This window comes from Acanthopagrus latus, chromosome 13 (assembly GCF_904848185.1).
Source record: "Acanthopagrus latus isolate v.2019 chromosome 13, fAcaLat1.1, whole genome shotgun sequence".
In the NCBI taxonomy this organism is placed as follows: Eukaryota; Metazoa; Chordata; class Actinopteri; order Spariformes; family Sparidae; genus Acanthopagrus; species Acanthopagrus latus.
In genome coordinates, this window is record NC_051051.1 from 25,589,324 (window position 1) to 25,608,405 (window position 19,082).

General features: G+C 45.3%; 1 protein-coding gene and 1 long non-coding RNA gene across 4 annotated transcripts in view; one reads left to right on the plus strand and one right to left on the minus strand.

Moving 5' to 3' along the window:
• The window catches only part of si:dkeyp-23e4.3 (rho GTPase-activating protein 7), a 94,064-nt gene extending 78,188 nt beyond the window's left edge, over window positions 1-15,876 (plus strand). The window contains exons 9-17 of one of the 2 annotated variants that reach the window (XM_037119690.1): window positions 712-888; window positions 3,374-3,533; window positions 3,622-3,820; window positions 4,643-4,856; window positions 8,125-8,239; window positions 8,315-8,551; window positions 8,642-8,871; window positions 9,631-9,804; window positions 13,879-15,876. In XM_037119690.1, coding sequence (XP_036975585.1) covers window positions 712-888; window positions 3,374-3,533; window positions 3,622-3,820; window positions 4,643-4,856; window positions 8,125-8,239; window positions 8,315-8,551; window positions 8,642-8,871; window positions 9,631-9,804; window positions 13,879-13,987 — 1,615 coding nt within the window. In that variant the 3' untranslated portion in view covers window positions 13,988-15,876. The remainder of the gene's footprint in view (window positions 1-711; window positions 889-3,373; window positions 3,534-3,621; window positions 3,821-4,642; window positions 4,857-8,124; window positions 8,240-8,314; window positions 8,552-8,641; window positions 8,872-9,630; window positions 9,805-13,878) is intronic. The other variant, XM_037119691.1, reaches the window with a different exon arrangement.
• On the minus strand, window positions 9,730-18,644 carry LOC119031309. 2 transcript variants are annotated; one of them, XR_005078569.1, is made up of 5 exons: window positions 17,917-18,644; window positions 17,145-17,274; window positions 16,911-17,016; window positions 13,858-13,953; window positions 9,730-9,831 (listed from the first exon to the last, which is right to left on the minus strand). It is a non-coding gene; the product is annotated as an uncharacterized LOC119031309 (long non-coding RNA). The 2 variants fall into 2 exon arrangements; XR_005078570.1 differs by lacking the exon at window positions 9,730-9,831 and adding an exon at window positions 13,454-13,744.
• Window positions 18,645-19,082: the final 438 nt, after the last annotated feature.

The following is a 19,082-nucleotide window of genomic DNA, read 5'->3' on the forward strand; positions in this document are numbered from 1 at the left end:
TGCAGTAACACGCCGGCTCGAGGGACGGCGGCGTCATGTACTGTTCCCATTATTAATTATTTATGTTATAATGATTCCAGTAAGGATGTATTCTCCATTACCCACTTACCCCTCACCAAACATATCTACATATATGAATATATAAATAAACACACACACAGTTTCCTTTCTGCAAACATAAATAAATCAATAAAACCATGTTATCCCTTTACTTTTTAGCATGCTGACATTCTGAGGTCACACTGACATTTATGGCATGGCAGCATGAATTTTCCCTCCATTCTGGATGCTAACACTGCTAACGCACTACGCACTACTCTTCTTCTGTGGTTAGCACTGTCGCCCCGCAGCAAGAAGGTCCTTCGGTGCAGAGTTTGCATGTGTAGGTTTTCTCCAGGTTCGCCCACCATCAGAAACATGCACACATAGGTTGGTTCTCCATCTTGACAGAAGGCACTGGCTAATATCTGGAGTTGGTCCCTGGGCGCTCACTGCTCCCTCAGGATGGAATAACTGCAGAGCAGCAGTTTTGCTTCCTCGTTATAATTAGGATCTCTTTTATTAGGGCATCTAAAGATCTGAACATGTAGCTGTAATCCAGTAACTTCATATTTTCAGTAATGTCTTGAAGAGTGTGTGTGAACTCTGGAGGATAATTAGTTCCTGTTTCTGTTGTTAAATCTAACATTATTTGTGTGCTTGCGTTTCCAGCAGAGTGAGCCAGCAGCTGCACTGGTCCAGTGAACAGAGCCTGCCCTCCCTTCCCACCAGTCCAGGAGTGGAGAACCAGTCCGTCTCCCAGTTCCTCCTGCTGCAGAAACTCTCGCTGCTCAAACTCACCGCTCTCATGGACAAATACTCCCCGTCCAGCAAGCAGGGCTGGAACTGGTAAGAAGTGTGAAAGGACGGCGGTTCAGTGAAGTTTTGGGGTGATTTCACGAGGGTTCGGCGGAGGTTTGGGAAGGCGAGAAGCAAAAATAATCCGTAGAAAGTATTCCCAGATGTGTTGCTCCTGCACAGCTGCATGGAGAAACGTATCAAGGAAACCACTGTGGAAAGGAGGGCAGGTGGGTGGGCCGAGGGTAAATATTTCAGGCAGCCTGTTCAGAAGACTCATTCATTATTCATGGGTCAGGTGCAACCTTGCCTCGGCGTAAAACAACAACAGCATGCTTCAAGAGGAATAAACAACCCCAGGAAGGAGTGCAGGTGCCTCACCGTGAGTCTGTAATCCAGCAAATCAGAGGGAAGTTCCTCCCTGCTCCATCGTTAAACTCAATTTTTTTTTTTTTTTAATTTACTTTTAAAGCAACTTTTTTCTCTTATAAATCTGAAGACGCATAAGAGACATAACAGCACCAGCAGGACAAGAGACGCGGACTGTGTCTTCTGGCTGAGTTTGCAGACAGCTGAGATCAAACCGTGTCTCGTTTTAAACGCAGGATGTTTTCACTGCACTTTGTATTGACGTAGATGGATTTAACGAGATCAGCGCTTTGCCTCCTACACCGCTTGTTCAATAAGCCCTCGCGCCAAATCGACACAAATTCTTTTTTTTTTTTTTTCAGAATAATAAAAACATTTAGATATCCTGCTTGTTTACTTAACGTTTGAATTTACAAATGTGTTGAAAAAACACACAAGCTGCTTGTTTTCTGCTTTGGTAGAAAACCAATTAGCTTTTTTTTTTTTGCCAAGGTTGTTACGCTCAATGAGATCAGGCTGAATGTGGGAACTGAGCGTCGAACAGAAAACCCTCCTGAAACGTCTCCTCCTGGATATTCATCTTTTCATTTTCAGGATCAGTTGTGGAATAAAAGTCATTCTGAAAGTTACCTGCAGGTTTCACACTTCACACTGCTCCATTTAGCAGAGTTTAGCCTTTAATGAATCACATGAATGGGAGGGAAAATGAATGTAAACCATGTGAGACCTCACCTCGATGGATGAAAAGCAGAAAATATCAAATTATAGCAGGTAGGATCCAGAACAAATAATGTACTTTTGTATCATTTAAGTAAAATATCATGTCAGTATCCCAACTCATGATGAAGGAAAATCCTCATTGTGTCGCTGGCTCAAGTTTATTTACTCAAGTTAATAGAAAAACATGTTAGGGCCCGAGCAACGACCCTGTTGAAGAGTGCTAGCAAACGTTATGGGCTAAAATATTTACCGTTCCTTGGCAGCGACGTCAGGTACTCCACGATGCCTCGATCATTAGTTGTTGAGGTTAGAAAGTACAGATGGAATCGTCCTGATTTTAAAAACTGTAAATATCAAACATGTTGGATATTATCACAGCAGCCTGATGAGTCAGTGAAGAACTCAGGAGGCCTAAAACTGGATCGGTCAACCCCTCACAAATAAGAAAAATATTCTGGGTTGAACAGGGAAAAGCCCAAAATAAAGTGAATCCAACACACAGCAGAGATCAGTCATAAAAAATATATATGTTTTTATCCTAACATAACATTGATGATGGGCTGGATCCAAACAACAAAGGTCAGACATTAAGCTTGAGCTCTACAGCCGCGTTAGACCAGAAGAAAACCTCTTCGTGCTTCATCAGTTCGCTGTTGTCATTTCAATGGTGATGCCAAAACAAGTATTAGATCACTGAAAAGTGATTCTCTGAGACTCTTCCCTCAAAAAAAAAGAGCCGCTGTTAAATTTAGAAGAAAAACCAGAAAGAGGTCTGAAAGCACTCAGACGTGTGTGTGCTGACCTTTTCTCTCTGTGACTGTGCACTTACCGGGCTGCCATGTAACTTTTAGGCGGATGAGTAAAGTAGAGAAGAGATTTCATGGCTGATTGTTGGAGTGCTTTGGATCCCTCTTATTAAACATGACTATTACAAGACTGCACATTTAGCCAGAGTGCACTCTGCCCTGCAGCTTAACACAGTTAAAAGCTAAAAAGCATTGCGGCGTTCGTGCAGTTTTCAAAAAGGTTGACTTGTTGGAGGCCCCCACATCTGGACCCACGTTAAGTGTTCAGCAGAAAATGAAATAAAATAAAGTAGTCGGTGGTATTAGCGGTTAAAACGAGGAAACTTCAGCGCAGTAAGAGCAATCTGTTTGATCGACGTGCATTTCTTCCCACATGTTTTTCCTGCAGAGCTGATTTGAATGGCAGACACATCTTAGCGATCACTGGGGACTCGTGTAATCAAAAAGTGTTTATTTGGCTCTTCCTTCAAAAGGAAACACATCCAACAGCAGCCAAGTTGAGCATTTTTACACACTTGACTGGTTGAGATTACAAACTCCCACGAGATGTGCAAAACCACTTCTGAGCTTTCTTTAACTTTCTGACTTTTTCCTCGGTGCTGTTTGATTGTTGAGCGTGAGATTTTCTCTGTCACCTGTAGGACTGTTCCTAAACCTCCGAGGAAGACCAAGGTGACGGAGGTGAAAGGTCGGCGGGTCTTCGGGGTCCCTCTGCTGGTCAGCGTGCAGCAGACAGGAGGACCTCTTCCTCCCAGCATCCTCAGAGCGCTGGTCTACCTGAGGACCGAGTGTTTGGACCAGGTCCCATTGAAATAAATATATTCGATTCTCTAAGACCACCAATAAGACATTTCTATCGGGAGTTAATTTGTGTTGCGTTTTCTCTCAGGTCGGTCTTTTCCGGAAGTCAGGGGTGAAGTCTCGGATCCAGTACCTCCGTGAGCTGGTGGAGTCGGACCCAGACGGCGTTTCATACGACGGTCAGTCGGCCTTCGACGTGGCCGACATGGTGAAGCAGTTCTTCAGAGACCTGCCGGAGCCTGTCTTCACCAGCAAGCTCTGCGAGTCCTTCCTGCACATTTACCAATGTGAGCAGCTGCAACACTCATCATTATTTATTCATTTTAATTCATGTATGAAACAAAATGAAAATACTGTTTTTGTTTTGTTTTGGATGACTCGTTTGTCTAAATCTTTCGTTTTTCTTTTTGTCTCACCCACGAAAACTTTTTAACATGTTGAAAAGAAAAAAAAAATCTCCTGAAACTATTTATTTATTTATTTATTTATTTTTTTTTTTATTTTATTTTATTTTATTTTATCTTATCCCCATTACCAAAACTTTTTCACTTTTTTCAGGACTTTTTTTTTGCTATTTTAGTGTTTGATTCTTTTTTTATTCTCCTACTAAAATGTTTTCACTCCGTTTCACACAAACAAACAAAATATCCCCTCAGAAAAAATAAATAAATCAGGGTAAAAAGTTCTGCTATGTGTATTTATTTTTGCCTTTTCACTCAGTTTCACGCATTAAAAATTCTGATTTGTTTGTGCATTTTTTTTGTTAACTGTGGAAAAAAAACCTTTTAGGAGAAATCTTTGTGTCAAAAAAAAAAGTTTCTTGACGAAAAATGTCCTCCTTATTTATTTTGAATTCCTCATTAAAGGTTTGTTTTTTTTCTCCCGACAAAACTTTTTGTCTTTACTCAGTTTCATACGTGATTTTTTTCCTCCTGAATTTGTTTTTTTTCCATAATTACAATACTTTCATTCTTTGTCATGGCTCATTAACCTTCATGTGTTGTACAGACTTTAGGGATATGAATCAGCTGTGGACATCCCAGTGAACAGAACACCGATGTGGCGTTCAGGTGCTCAGATATTAACTGGTTAACTTTTTCTGTTCTCAGATTTTCCAAAGGATCAGCAGCTGGTTGCAGCTCAGGCGGCCATCTTGCTGCTTCCTGACGAGAACAGGGAGGCGCTGCGGACGCTGCTGTTCTTCCTGCGGGACGTGGTGGCCTGCGTGGACGAGAATCAAATGACCCCGACCAACATCGCCGTTTGTCTGGCGCCGTCGCTTTTCCACCTCAACACCCTGAAGAGAGACGCCAACGCACCGAGGTGAGCTGAGACCACGGCCGCCATGTTGCCTCTGATTTACTCTGCTAACACTCTCTTAGCTTCAGCAAACATCTCTGTAAAAGATGGAAACGGGTCGAGGATGTGTGACCCACATTTTCACGGTTACATAAGTGTCAGCAGCAGTTATATAATCCTCTGCTGTAGGTGTGGAGTCCACTCTGTGTGCTGATTCTGGTTCTGTTGGACGAAAAGAACAGAACAATCATCACAACTCAAACACTTCTCCTAGTCTTAGCTCATTAACCGCACACTGTTTATGTGATGTGTCATCTGGAGTTTATTTTCTCATCAGTGCTGCGCTTTTCATCACCTCCATGTGTCCTTGAACACATCACGGATGGTGGTTTTGAGAATTTTCCCCCAGAAACAAATAAAACTCACGCAGTTCTCACTGTTTTTCAAACAAAGCTTCGGGTCTCCACATGCTGGTGTTTATAGTCGACTGAAGCGAAGAGACCACATTCACACGGCGGCCATTTTCCTGTGACATCACACTGAGGGTGGGGAGCTCAGCTGTTGGGATCATGTTGTTCTGCTGTGTTTCAGTTTGCAGCTCGTATAAACGCAGGTAATCGTTGATGAAACAACATATCTGATAACCTGTTAGCCGACGTTAGCATTCAGCAACTTCCTATCTGACGTTACTCTGTGATTACATCCGGTGCGGTCCACTTCCGGGGTTAAACAAACGTGTTCGAGATGTCTCGTGATAACATGTGACACAAATAATGTGAGCTAGGAAGTGGTTGAGTAGTTTCGCCATGTTTCACCTTTGTTTTATCAGCTGCTAATCAATCAGGAAACAGTGAAATGATCACGAGTGACACGTGTCGTCAACCTGCAACACAGCAGTGCGATATTTACGCTTCCTCCCGTGACTGATGTCAGAAGAAAATGGTTGCTATGGAAGGTATGGAAGGTACCAGTGTTTATGAAATAGTCCTGTGATGTAAATATCACCGACTCTGTTGTGATCTAATGATTAGTTTCATTGGTGATTATTTTCTTGATTGATCATTTTTTTGTTTTGATGAAAAATATCGATCAGAGTTTCCAAAAGTCTGACGACTCGCTGACTCTGACTTCATCGTGATTAACGTTTAAATCCAAGCCCTGGCCTTCGTCTCAGACACTGACTTCACCCTCAGATGGTGTGTGTGTGTGTGTGTGTGTGTGTGCGTGTGTGCGTGTGTGTGCGTGTGTGTGTGTTAGCCGTCACACCCGGCCGGTTGACATTTAGCTGCCATGGAAACGTGTTTTTCTTCCTCCTTTTGTTGCTTCATTAGAGGCCGTGTTTCCAAACTTCTCCGTTCTCACAGCTGACATCACCTCTGGATCCGGTCCAGCTGTAACACACACACACACACACACACACACACACACACACACACACACACACACACACACACACACACACACACTTTGTCTCTGTAATGAAAAGCTGTCAGCACAGTTTACACTGAGAGCGCGTTACATAACCTCCACCAATTTCCATCTGGCCGCAGCTTCCCTCCCTGATTTGAAAGATATTCTCTATCTGCTCTCCGGCTGGAAAGGAAGTTATAAACGGGTGAGAGAAGAGAGGGAGGGAGGGAGGGAGGGAGGGAGGGAAGATAAAGAGAGGGGACAGAGTGAGGCTGTCCAGAATGATAATGGCCGTTGCAGTTGGTGGTTTGTATTATTGGGAAATGAGCTTAATTATTAGGAGCCGCTCTGGAGTCCCATCAGCTTTTATCTGAGCTGCGTTTGTTGGGCTCAAGGTCTTCGCTTTATTCCAGCGCTGCTGCGTCCCTCAGCATCAGAGGAAGAAAACTTACTATCACTCATTTTAAAGACAAAATGTGTTCAGACGTGCTGTGACATGAGTTCCTATGTGTCACGTTCAGTGTCTCAATTGCATCGTGGAGGCCGGTGACAGCGTTTTGTTGGTTACTTTATTAACATTATCGATTTTAAACTCAACAAAGACTCACTGGTGTTCAAGATGGATGGAAAAAGCATTTATAGTTATACTTGTTTTGTTTTTAAGAAGAAAACTGTTCATTTATTTTTGTTTTCTTTTGTTTTTTTTCCCTTTCTCCTACCAACATTCGCACTCACTTTCACACAGAAAAAAGAAATTGTCATGCTAATGAAAAAAAATAATGGACTAGTTTTGAGCGGTGGACTAATTTGTGTATTTAAGTTTTTGTGGCAGCTGCACGATGTGTGTGAGAGCCAATATAGGAAAAATGGAAATGATTAAACACGTCACCCGTAGCAGGCTTTGTTATTGTGGTTGAAACCCTCTTTCTGTACGTTCTTCTTCTTCTCTAACATGATCAGGAACATTTGATCATCCATCCTGTTTCCTTTTACTGTTCTCTCCTTTCTGTCGTCCTTTTTTCCCCATATCCAAAAATCACACTCTGATTTTCCTCCTCAGATCTTCCTCCCGATATCTCCCACACTCTTTCCTCGTTCTCCTCCTCCTCTCTGTGTTTCCTGTAACATCTCTCTCTGTTCACTGGCTCCTCTTCCTCCTGAACTTTCCTCCCTTCCTTTCCATCTCCACCTCTTCCTCGTTCCACTGTGACTCTGTTCCTGGAAGCCTGTCAGACGTCATGTCACACTGCTGCCACAGATCTGTGAGATCTCATCTTTACCCTGGTGGCTTCTCATCCGACTGAGATGTGAACCTTTTAATGGTCTCACCAGCTGTCCGACCATCTCGCCTCGTGTTGACCTGAAAAGACTCGGTGCTGTTTGATTCGACAAAACGCTGCTTTCAACTTTTTCTTCGTCGTCAGAACCGAATCAAGCTGAAAAGATAAACAACAATTTTAATATTAAATCTAATAAAACAACTTCCTGTGATTCCACCAGTTTCCAGTAAAGCTCAGCAGCGTGAAGGATTTCCAGAACAACCTGAATCTGTCACTTGCTGTCATTGTGACGCTGATTCCTGTCTGACCGGCAGAATGACTTCCTGCACGTGACGCTGCTGTGAAGGCGACGCGTCACGTGTTTCAGAAACACATTAAATGTAAAGAGGAGCAGATTTGTGGCCCGATAATCACCTCCCAACCCCCCGGGTTTATCTGCTGACACCTGGGAGCTGAAAACATTTCTGTATTATCACAAAGACGCGTCTCACCGGATCGTCTCTGCAGTAGAAAGACACGAATACTGTTATAATTGGTGCCACATGACCAGAAGAGACAGTAAAAGTAACGCTGCTCCTCATCCTGTGTTGTTGCGGCTGCAGGTCCAGTCACAGGAAGTACAGCCTGGGACGTCCGGACCAGCGGGACCTGAGCGAGAACCTGGCGGCCACGCAGGGCCTCGCCAACATGATCACCGAGGCCCAGAGACTCTTCCAGGTACAGAACACACAACACGAGCTTTTTAATAACGATTAATACAGTCATAATATTAATAATAAAGTGTTTCTGTAGCTTCCAGAGTTCTGGCCCGGTCAGAGTTTAAGTCCCGCCAGCCCCCCTGATGACTCCCCCTCTGAGGAGGGAGGAGGCCCGGTGTCCCCCGCTCAGAGTGGAGGTGAGGAGGAGATGGAGGAGAAAAGGAGCAAACTGCAGCTGAGCACCCAGCACCTCCTGAAGGAGGCCCGGGAGAAGAGCCGAGGCTGGGAGAGCCACCCGGCCCCGGAGCTGGTGGAGCTGAGCTTCAAGAAGGTAACCGGAGAGGAGGTCAAGTCCTGAGCGTGTGGGACAGGAAGCAGACGAACATCTGAGCACAGATCTTTCATTTCCTCTCGTCCTCAGATGGACGACGGCTGCCCGCTGTGGATGTGGCGCGGCTCCGTGGAGGTGGAGGCCCCGCAGAAGGAGCTGCTCCACCGGCTGCTGAGGGAGCAGAAGCTGTGGGAGGGAGGCCTACGTCAGGCCACCGTCGTCCAGACCTTGTCCAAGGACGCCGAAGTCTACCGCTGCCTCCTCCAGGGCCAGGGCCACGGCCTGGGCAGCCGCCCCCCACAGGAGCACCTGCTGCTCAGGTAATGAGGCACGGCGAGCCCCGGGCTTCACAGGCCTCTGGGTCTTAACCCGCTGAGCGCTACGGAGCGGCGAGGACGGACGAGTCAGAGCCAAAAATACTCTGAAAATGTTGGTTTGATTTAAAGTCGTTGGTGTTTCTGCGTCTGCAAGGTTTGATGAAACTTTAATCGTCGCCTGCAGTCAGACGAGCGACGACAGTATCTGTGTTCACAGCTGAATCACATCACAGTGTGTTAGCTGCTCCATTTATGAGCGCGTACATTAGCTTCATATAGCCCTGAGTGAGACAGAGCATCAACACGGCTGCATTCAAACAAGCAAATCACACAAAAGAAAGAAAGAATCTTAGAAAAGAGAACAAAAACCAGAATGTGTTCGTCCGTCTCAGCTCCAAACACACTGGTTCCTACTGAAGACATGAATCTTTAAAGACAAACATTTTTGAAAAGGTTCAGCAGTTTCCTGCTCACTGCAGTTTGTTATCTTCTAACCAGGAGGAAATAGCGTATTTATTGGGGATTATTTTATGCGGCGGATTGATCCACATTTGGTGCTCTGGCGAGAATTTGGGGAAACAGATTGACGTGGTTTTTTTTTAAAGGTTTTGGAATAATGTGATGGAGCTGTCTGGCACAGAGGAAACTCATAAAGATGGTGAACAGCTAAAAGTCAGTTTCATGGAACTTTATCGAAACGGGAAACAGAGAGCGAGTGAAAGACACAACACCTCCTGATAATCTCTCCTCTCTCCTCCTCAGGACGTGGCAGGCCGACCCGTCCTCCGGTCCTCTGTACCTGTCCTCTGTGTCCACGGAGCACCCTGAGGTGCTGTCGGAGGGGCTGAGGGCCCACGTCCACGCCTGCCTCTACCTGCTGGAGCCCACCGGAGTGAGGAAGACCCGACTGACCCACCTCTGTCGGACAGATACCAGGTGAGGATGGCTGCAGAGGGAAGACAGCTGCCAGGACGCAGGGATAAATAGTTCAGTGTTTTGTCTTTCATAGACAATAAAGATGTCAGGAAATACAGAACGAAAGGAACTTTCTCTAACGCGTGCACAGTTTCTATAATCCTCTGCTGACACACAAATAAGATGGAGGTGAAAAGTGGAGCGTTAAAATCTGAAATTTAAAAACTTCTGGAGACACTGAGCCTCGAGCAGCTGAATCACACTGCAGCTCTGAGTGCGTCATCGGAGCTGCAAATGTTGGAGAGACGTTTTTACATTTTTTTTTTTACATTTTTTTGGGCATGTTTTTGGCATGAGTGCTCCTTCAGTGCAGAAGTTGTTTGGAAAAGTTCTCTCTCTCTCTGACAGCTGCCTGAGGATCTGTAGACGGAGCTGTGTCAGAGGTGTTCACTCGTCCATCTCCCAGACGGATGATCGTCTAAATCCTCGATCGCTTCTTATAAAAATCTCATTTTTAGCATCTAAATTTTGTTGTGGAAAAAAAAATCTTTAAATTCTTCTAAAAGTTCTCTGGAAAATGATGTGATCTGATGCGTGTGTGCCGTCATGAGTGGGAAATAAATGTTAATTAGAGATAATTGACCATCTAATATCAGATACTTTAAGACTTTCACTCAAGTACTGTCCCAAATATAATATTTCAACATGATATCATAGCTTTCTAATAATCTATTATAATTTTTACAACACTTTAATGAGCACATGTTCATAAAAACATCGAAGAGCCAAATGTTTCCTGTCTGCAACCTGTAATCACAAGTTTTACAACTTAAAGAAGCACTTAGTTTGTTTCAGAGATCGTAGTTTCTTACTTCTCACTTCTGCGCTGGAAGACCGATCAGTCAACACGGCAGAGTTGAACCCGGTGCTGATGAGTTTATATAATCTGTCCACATTAAAATGTCAGAATGGTCCTTCAAGGAACAAAGACGGAAGCGAAACAAGGGCGAAGTGAGCTGCAGGAGCTTCAGAGAGGATTTGAGGCCGTGAGAAGCCCATTAAAAGAAATATCTGGAGAGAGCGCTTAGTCCGTCTCATCCGTCTTAATTGAGCCCCGTTCTGTGATTCTGACCTCTGCTGGCATCTATCTGCTGCTCCATCACCACCACCTCCCTGTAGCTGAGGAAGAGGAGGAGGGAGGACGGGGGCGGCCCTCCCTCTCATGATTCATGCCCTTTGAAACTTGCTGCAGATTTTCTGCTGCTTACATGATCAATTTGACTCTCGGCGGGGCCTCGCAGCTCTATTTGTCTCCGCTGATTAAATGAAATGAAGCTCTGCGCGACAGAAAACAGGTGGCAGCGGCAGCTCGCTCACACCGGGCCGGCCTCAGAGTCTCATTTAACCACAGCCTGAAGAACGAGCTGCAGGTCTGAGATCTGCTGCTGCTTCTTCTGCAGGGACTCAGAGTGAATGCCTGCTGTGTTCTTACCTGCAGTATCTGACTGATGAAGTGTAACAGGTGCATGAGGTTGATCCTGCACCATCTTTAAAGTTAGAACTGAAGGTTTGTTAGAGCAACACCTGCAGGATCGCTGGAGCAGAGCTCCACCAATATGCAGTTTTTTAGGCCGATGCTGGTATCAGGGAGTAAAATATTCCAATGTCCATTTTTTGCAAAACGTTGGTTTTCTCATTTTCACACCTTTTCCCAGATGAAAACAAAAAGCTTGAAATTTGAAAAACATTTGCTTTTTGTTTTCATCTGTCCTTCCATGTGTGTCTCTGTTCCATTTGTGAAAACAGTAAAAAGAAGAAGAAGAATCAGAAGAAGGTCAGAAAAACAAACACAGAAAACAAAAAACACTTTGTGTTTTCTGAGCATCATTTTCTAAGTCTGGTTCCTCTCCTGTGTACTTTGAAAAAGTTTTGGCAGAAAAAAAATATTTATTTTTCTTAAAACATGAAAAAAAAAACCACGTCCTCTCTTGGCCCATCAGGGCTTCCGTATCACACAGACTCGCTGGAGAATTTCAAAATAAAGCAGCTTAAAAACGATGATATGGATCGATGTGTTTACTTTCCATCGATCACACCGATCAGATCATTGATGAGTGAAACCAGAGTGATGAACCTCCACAGCTGCTTCACTTCTTCTGCAGATCCCAGCAGAACATTCACTCACACACGTCACCATTAAAAACATAATAAAAGTTCTGTTTCACAGCGGCTCCAGATGGACCGCGGTCCAAACAAAACATCCTCGGTGCTCCTCTCTCACTGAGGCCATGACGTGTTTCATTTCCTCCTGGAGGCGATAGGATCAGTTTCACAGGCCCCAACTGTAAAAAGCCCCGTTGACCTTGATGATGCGGCGGATCTGTTGTCTCGCCTTCAAACCTAACAAGCACTTAAAATTACTGTCATAGCAAATAAGTCCAAGACAGCCTGGCACCAGACGGGCAGCTGGAGCTCATGAGAGGAAATTAAAGGCACGAGAAGGCGGCAGACAAAAGGAGGGGTGGAGGCCTCCGTCCCTCGGGGTGTTTCACTTCTGTCTTACGTGATCGCTGTTGCGTAACGGGCCGATGTGGCTCAGACGCCTGCTGGTCGCCTTTAAATGAGTTTGGAAACGAGGCTTATTTCTCTGGATAACAGTTTCAGCTAAATGCCCCGAAATGTGAATGTGCGCGCGCTCGATAACGGCGGCGGTCTCGGCTCTCGGCCGTTCCACTATCGCTGCACAAACACACACACACACACACACACACACACACATCAGAAAAATTAGAAAGAGACACGAGGCTGCGAGTGTGTGCAGACGGGATCCTGCTCAGTTCAGTCGTAATGGGCCGACTAAAAGCCCGCTGAGATAATCACACAGTTATAGATCAAATCTGTCTTCGCCGCTCCTCTTTTTAATGTCACGAGTCACCACTTTCATTCCCAAACGCTTCGAGACCGGTCGGGTCCGCTTCACACGGGAGCTCCACGGAATTAAAAAAAACTACTCACACAAAGTTAGTAAATCAGAAACACGACTGACCTTCAGGATTTAACGCCGCTGAATTGGAGTTACGACTCTGATTTCAGTTGGAAATCGCTGAAACGATCAGACACCGATCACGAATTACGACAGTCAGAGAAAATGATTGGACCGTATTTCATTTTGAGGAAGCAACGCGAGATTCTGAGTGTGTTCCACTTCTCATTTATACAAAACTGTCAGACTACTAATGTAAAATGAAAGACAAAATGTGGATAATTGTAAGAGATCCAGTACATAAATCATCTAACAGTCTCTGGAGAACAAGTTCTGTAGCTCAGTAAGACTTTTCTCGAGAAACTGATGTAAAAAGATGTTATTTACACTTTTTACACCTTTTTAAAGCAGAAATCTTCCCTGTAGCTGCGATGCTAAAAGCGTTAGCGCTCACTTCTGTCTGCAGTAAGAACTGGACTGAGAATTGAGGGTGTTAATAACGTCTTTTCAGATCAAATCGAGTCTTGTGGAGGCTTGAATCAGACCAGACCAGCTATAAATTCATTTTATGTTATTTTTGCTTTTGCTTCAGTTGTTTAGCAGAACGCTGCAACTCTGTTTGGCTGTGAAGCTCCAGAAATGTTTGGTGGGCTACAAAACTTCAGCTGACTTTCCATCAGTGTGGAGGGAGGAGATGATGACAGAGGGTTTTTTTTCACTTTTGGGTGAACTTATCCTTTATATTTTAATCAGTTTTTCATAATTTACAACTTTATTACACCAAAATCAGAGTCGTATTTTAGATTTAAGGACGATAAATCCTCACAGTCTGTCGTATCATTACTTTTTCTTTTGGGATGAGAAAATATTCATTTCTGCAGCGACCCAGAATGTCTCACAAACACACGAAGATGTTCGACGATGAATCATGCAGCCGCAGAGTTCAGGAGCTTTTTCACAAAGTTGCCACGTCTTCTCCTGCAGCGTTTTAAAAATGCATACTGGAAATGTTTATTCATGACGGCAATATGAAGATGCATCTGAGTTCATCCTGGAAAGATTTTAACCAAAGTATTATTACATCTTCTCACCTGGTTTGCTCTGTCTTCCAGGGGCCGGTCTCAGGAGTGGCACAGCAGAGTGAGCGGACGTCTTCTGGCCTCCGGTCTGCTGGCGATCCGGGACACCTTCAGACCAGAACACAAAGAGACCAAGATATGAGCGGCCGTACAGATAATGAGGAGAACTCGGAGCAGAACTTTGGGACAAACTACAGCATCGGTTTTTTTTCAGAGGACTTTCTCACAAGTTCTTCAAACCCTGGTGGCCCCGGAGCTCAGCGAGCCGGGAAGGTGACCTCCGACGGCTTCCCCCGAACCGCCCGCGTCTCTTTGGCTCCTTCTTCTTCTTTTTCTCGCTGCGTGCCTTCACTTTTTTTTTTTTTTTTTGTCGGGCGACCTTGCAGATTTTGCCAGCAGCACCTCGGCGCTCCCCGCTGCGTCTGTTACGCTTCACACTCGAGCTCCCAGAAAAATGCAAACTGTGGCGAGCTTTGGACAAAAGGCCGTTTTGATGGAGGATGAAAAGACGGTGCGACTTTTAACCGAGGGGGGAAAAAAAAGGCCGAGATGGAAACGAGTGGACGGAGGAGGGGGAAGTCTGTTCAGCCTGAAATCTGTTTTCAGCAAGAAAAAAGGGACAGTTCACCTCAAAATCAAACCTATAGTGCTTTTATCCATCTAGACAGTTCTGGTGTGAGTTTCAGCCTTCTCTCAAATACAACTGAACTAACACTTCACATTAATAACAAACACGTTTTTCACAATAAAAGTCCTCTGTTACTGGGTTATTTTAAAGATGTTTGCATGAAGCAGAAATAATCAGGAAGTGTTGGATTTTCACAGTCAACACAACGACCAGAAACAGGTGAAAATGACCTTGATGAAACTGTAAAACACATCAGATATCTGAAGGTACAAACAGCGACCAGGAGAGGAACTGAACTACAGACCGCAAAAATTCAAATTGGAAGCTACAAAAATACTGAAAGATGAAAAAAGAACATCTCTCTCTCTGGACTGCTGCACGGTCACACGGTTAAAAAGCAAATCAGCCCAACTCGTTCTGGTTTCATCTCTAAAACTCTGCAACTCACACCGAAACAATCCAGACGGATGAAACAGCTCAGAGGAAAAATATGTGTTGTTGATTTTGTTAAGGTGAGCTGTCAAACGAGGGTCGGGGGAAACATGGCAGCTGCAGGAAATCAGGACAGGAAACAGATTTTTAGCAGCCAGATATTTGGCTTCAGGAGAAAGTGGAGGAGAAGCGAATGAGAATAAACGGTTCTGCCACTCGATGACTCGGAGACAAGAACCACATCTGTGCCGGAGAAATCAGAGAGAGACGCTTTGGTTTTGATATTTTAGTTCCATTCAGAGACAATTATCCAGATAACACGCGCTGATGGACGGAGCTGAACTTCTGAGGTGAAACAAAATCCCACAGAGACGATTTTTTCTTGTCGAGCTCGTCTTTCACCGCCGGTCCAGCTGTGACGAGGAATTAGCCCGACGCCACACGCCGTCACATCGCCTCTGTCGCCCCGTCTGAGCGACTGTTCTTGTGTTTTTTTTTTTCTTTTTTGATTCGTCCCTGTGACTTCGACCCGTTCTCTAACAGGAACACGCGTGTGACGGTTCAAAGACGAGCGATATCTACCTCTCCGCAGGACGACGCCACAGCTGCGCCGCTTTGAAGTGCGACAGAGTTGTGAATTGACAGAAGGCCGTCGCCGCGCTGCAGACAAGCTTCCCCTCCAAACTCCCCAAGTTTCCAACATTTGTATTTATTCTGGTCTGTGAGGAGGGAGGCGTTCAGTCTGAGGCGGCTCGTCCTACATATTCAGTGTCTAAAAGTTGTGAAGCAGAGCAGGTGTGTGTGTGTGTGTGTGTGTGTGTGTGTGTGTGTGTAAATATCTGCATCATATTTCAGATTATTTAACTTTATCTCCAATATCTTCAATCAAATCTATTTAATTTTCAGCTTTCAGAAGACATTATCTTGTCTGTGTGCCAAACACCTAATTAAAATGTTTATTTCTCTGTGAATCTGTTCCCTGTTGTGTGTTTTTTTTGTGTGTGTGTGTGTGTTTTTTTTTTGTCTCCTCTCCTCTGCGACTCGTCTAAGTGCCAAACAGATTACTGACTGTAATTTCAGAGGAAGGTGGTGGAAGCAGCAGGCAGCGTGGAGATGAGGTTCCACACTGCGCCACTGAAGCGCCAGAGATTAATAAGCCTGGCAGTGCTGTGATCACGCTGCACACTTCCACACTAAAAGAAAAAAAAAAAACAAAAACAAACTCTCACCTCCTCCTCCCGTCCTCACCGACACCCACTTGTGTCTCATTTGCATGAAGCTTATTTACATATCTTATTGATTCATCTCGGAGATCAGATAGCTGAGTCGCTGATAAACACTCGGAGCGAGAGACGAGCGCCGAGCAACAAAATGTGATGTAAAAATGCGTCTCGTGGCGAGGACATCACGCCCCGGCCTAAACAGGATTTTAAGGGAAGAGGAATAATTTATGCAAATTACAAATAACAGAAGCACAGAAGAGCCTGCAGGCGCCTTTAATTTCTCCACGAGTCTGTTCCCTCCGTATGGTGCCGAAACACCCAGACGTGAACTCAGAATGAACTCCAGGTCGAAGGTTACAGGAAAACAAAGCGCTCGTTCAGAACGTCACATTCGACACGTTTATGTGAAATTAACCTTGATGTGAATGACTCTGAGCGGACGCGCCTGCATCTGCCCGGCAACAGACAGAGTGAGCGACTAGCTGGTGAACACAGTGGAGCATTTAGCAGCTAAACAGGCGTATTTTCCTCAGGAGGTGGTGAAGTTAATGCGCTCACAACACAAACTGTCGCACAGATGGTCTTCTCTCTCCGCTCGGTTTCACACGTGAAAGCAAACCAAGAAGAATTTTGCCTGATCGGTTTTAGAGGTTGTTTTATTTTTTTTTGTTTTTTCGACAGACTTTTAACACTCTGTTTTACAGACGAAAACTTCTCAGGTCATAAACACGGGAGAGAAAACAATTCAGAGCGAAAGGATCATCAGAAAGAAAAAGTTTCACCTTCACCTGCCTCTCAGAGCCTCAGCAGAGCGACAATGGAAAAGGTTGGCGCCCTCTGGTGGTCGTGTTGCTTACTGCTGCGTGTGGACAGGGACGATTACATCTTCTGAAACAAGCGAACATGAACGGAGCATAAATGAGACTTCAGCATCTAAATGTTCCATAAACACTCTAAAATGGTTGATTTGTGCAGCTTTAAGCACAAGAACACACATTATAAAAATCCATATGTACCTTCCATCTCTGTTTGACGCCTCTAAACTTCGTCTTCCTCAGCGGGGAGGAAGCTGCTGCTCAGAACCACTCAGGACTTCAAACGGACCTCCCAGACACCACCTCGCCTGTCTGATCCACCCTGAGGCACCTGAAGGAGGGAAGAAATATCATCTGAGGCCGCAGGGTGATGAGATCCGTCTATCCCATCAGAGAGAGGAGAGAGAGCGGGTTTATAACTCATCACTGATTGGCTGTTGTAGGCTGGAGGGCAGGCATAGAAGCTGCCATCTGCTGTGGTGTGAGGTGATGATGACGTCTGCTATAAAATGAGTTTTACAGTCGAGACTGCTGTTGCTTTGTCTGAATTCAGGGTCTGCATCCTCTGAAGGACCCTGAGGGCCTTTGAGGTCTTCCAAGCCTTTGAGTCCTTCAGAGACCTTGTTAACCACGTCAGCTGTAGTTAAATGGGACGGTCTAGTCTTTGAAGCATTTCCTGGTCGCTTCGCCAGATGTTTTACACTTACGTCACGTGAAAGTGACGATCTACGCCACGCAATGTCGCTATTTTCTCTCTTTCTTTTTCCATCGTGCAAAGAATCTTGGGATATGTGCGTCCTCCAAGAACAGGGAGAAGAAGGAGCGTCTGGAGGAGCCTTCGGATCGGGACAGCCTTCACGTGGCATTGTGACATAATTGGCCTTTAAATGCTCTTCTGAAGGATGCAGACCTGAACTGAGACACAGCAAATATGTTGATACGTGCAGCTTTCAGCTCCAACGTACAATCTTACCTTCCACTCTGGTTTGCACCTCCAGGACACCTTTCAGCTTCTCCTGAATGTTAATTCAGTGTCGTCCTCCTCAGCGGGGAGGAAGCTGCTGCTTCGGTCTCTCCAGGCGGCTCCTGCGAAACCACTCAGGCCTTCAAACGGCGCGACCTCCCAGGCACCACCTCGCCTCTGTAATCCACCCCGAGGCACCCGAGAGAGGGAAGAAATATCATCTGTGGCCGCCGGGTGATGAGATCCGTCTGTCCCATCGAGGCGGGAAACGTTATTGCTTCCGTGGGCGTTGTTGAGGTGGCGTGGCGGGCTCTCTCCTCCTGGAGCGACTGTCAAAACACCTTCAACACCGTCCTTCAAACTAAAAAAAAAAAAGAAAAGAAAACAGAAAAGGCAGCAAACTCTGTGAAAGCTTAATGAATCTTTCATGAAGCCGCTGCGGGAATTATTGCCTGAGAAGGTGCTGAGATGAGCCGGAGAGTCCCGGGACAAACTGGATGATGAGAGAAGAGTAGTACAAAGAAGAGGAGTGTAGATATTTCATAAGTTTCAAAGACGCACATCTGCCCCTCGGCTCGGCTTAACAACTCCTCCAACGGCAACTCTGCGACTCGTGATGATTCTCAGAGTCATTCAACTTTTATATCTATGGCAGAGCACGACGGTCTGCTGGGTAAAGGCAGCAGACTTCACAATTACAAACATCCAGTGTGTGTGTGAGTGTGTGTGTGTGTGTGTGTGTGTGTGTGTGTGTGTGTGTGTGTGTGTGTGTGTGTGTGTGTGTGTGTGTGTGTGTGTGTGTGTGTGTGTGTGTGTGTGTGAGAGAGAGATGTATAATTAACTTCATCAAGTGGGCTTGTTTGCTTCTCTGCAACGAAGCCCACTCAGTCAGTCACTCACGCAGGTCGTGGAGGGAGAAGACTGTAATTGTCTTTATGCTGAAAGCAGCTGAAGTCAAACAGGACGATTCTATATGTGGGAGTGGAAGCGCCGGGAGGGGAAACAATTAGAGGTGAAACGCACGCAGGACTGTTTTCTCTCACGCTCTCAGCTGCATGTGTGGAATTTCGACGTGATCAAAGCCTTTTACAAACTCCTGATGGCTGAGACTAACGGCCGACAGCGGCGGCGACGGTGGGTTTTGCAGGACGTGCTGCCCGACACGCAGCTTCCTC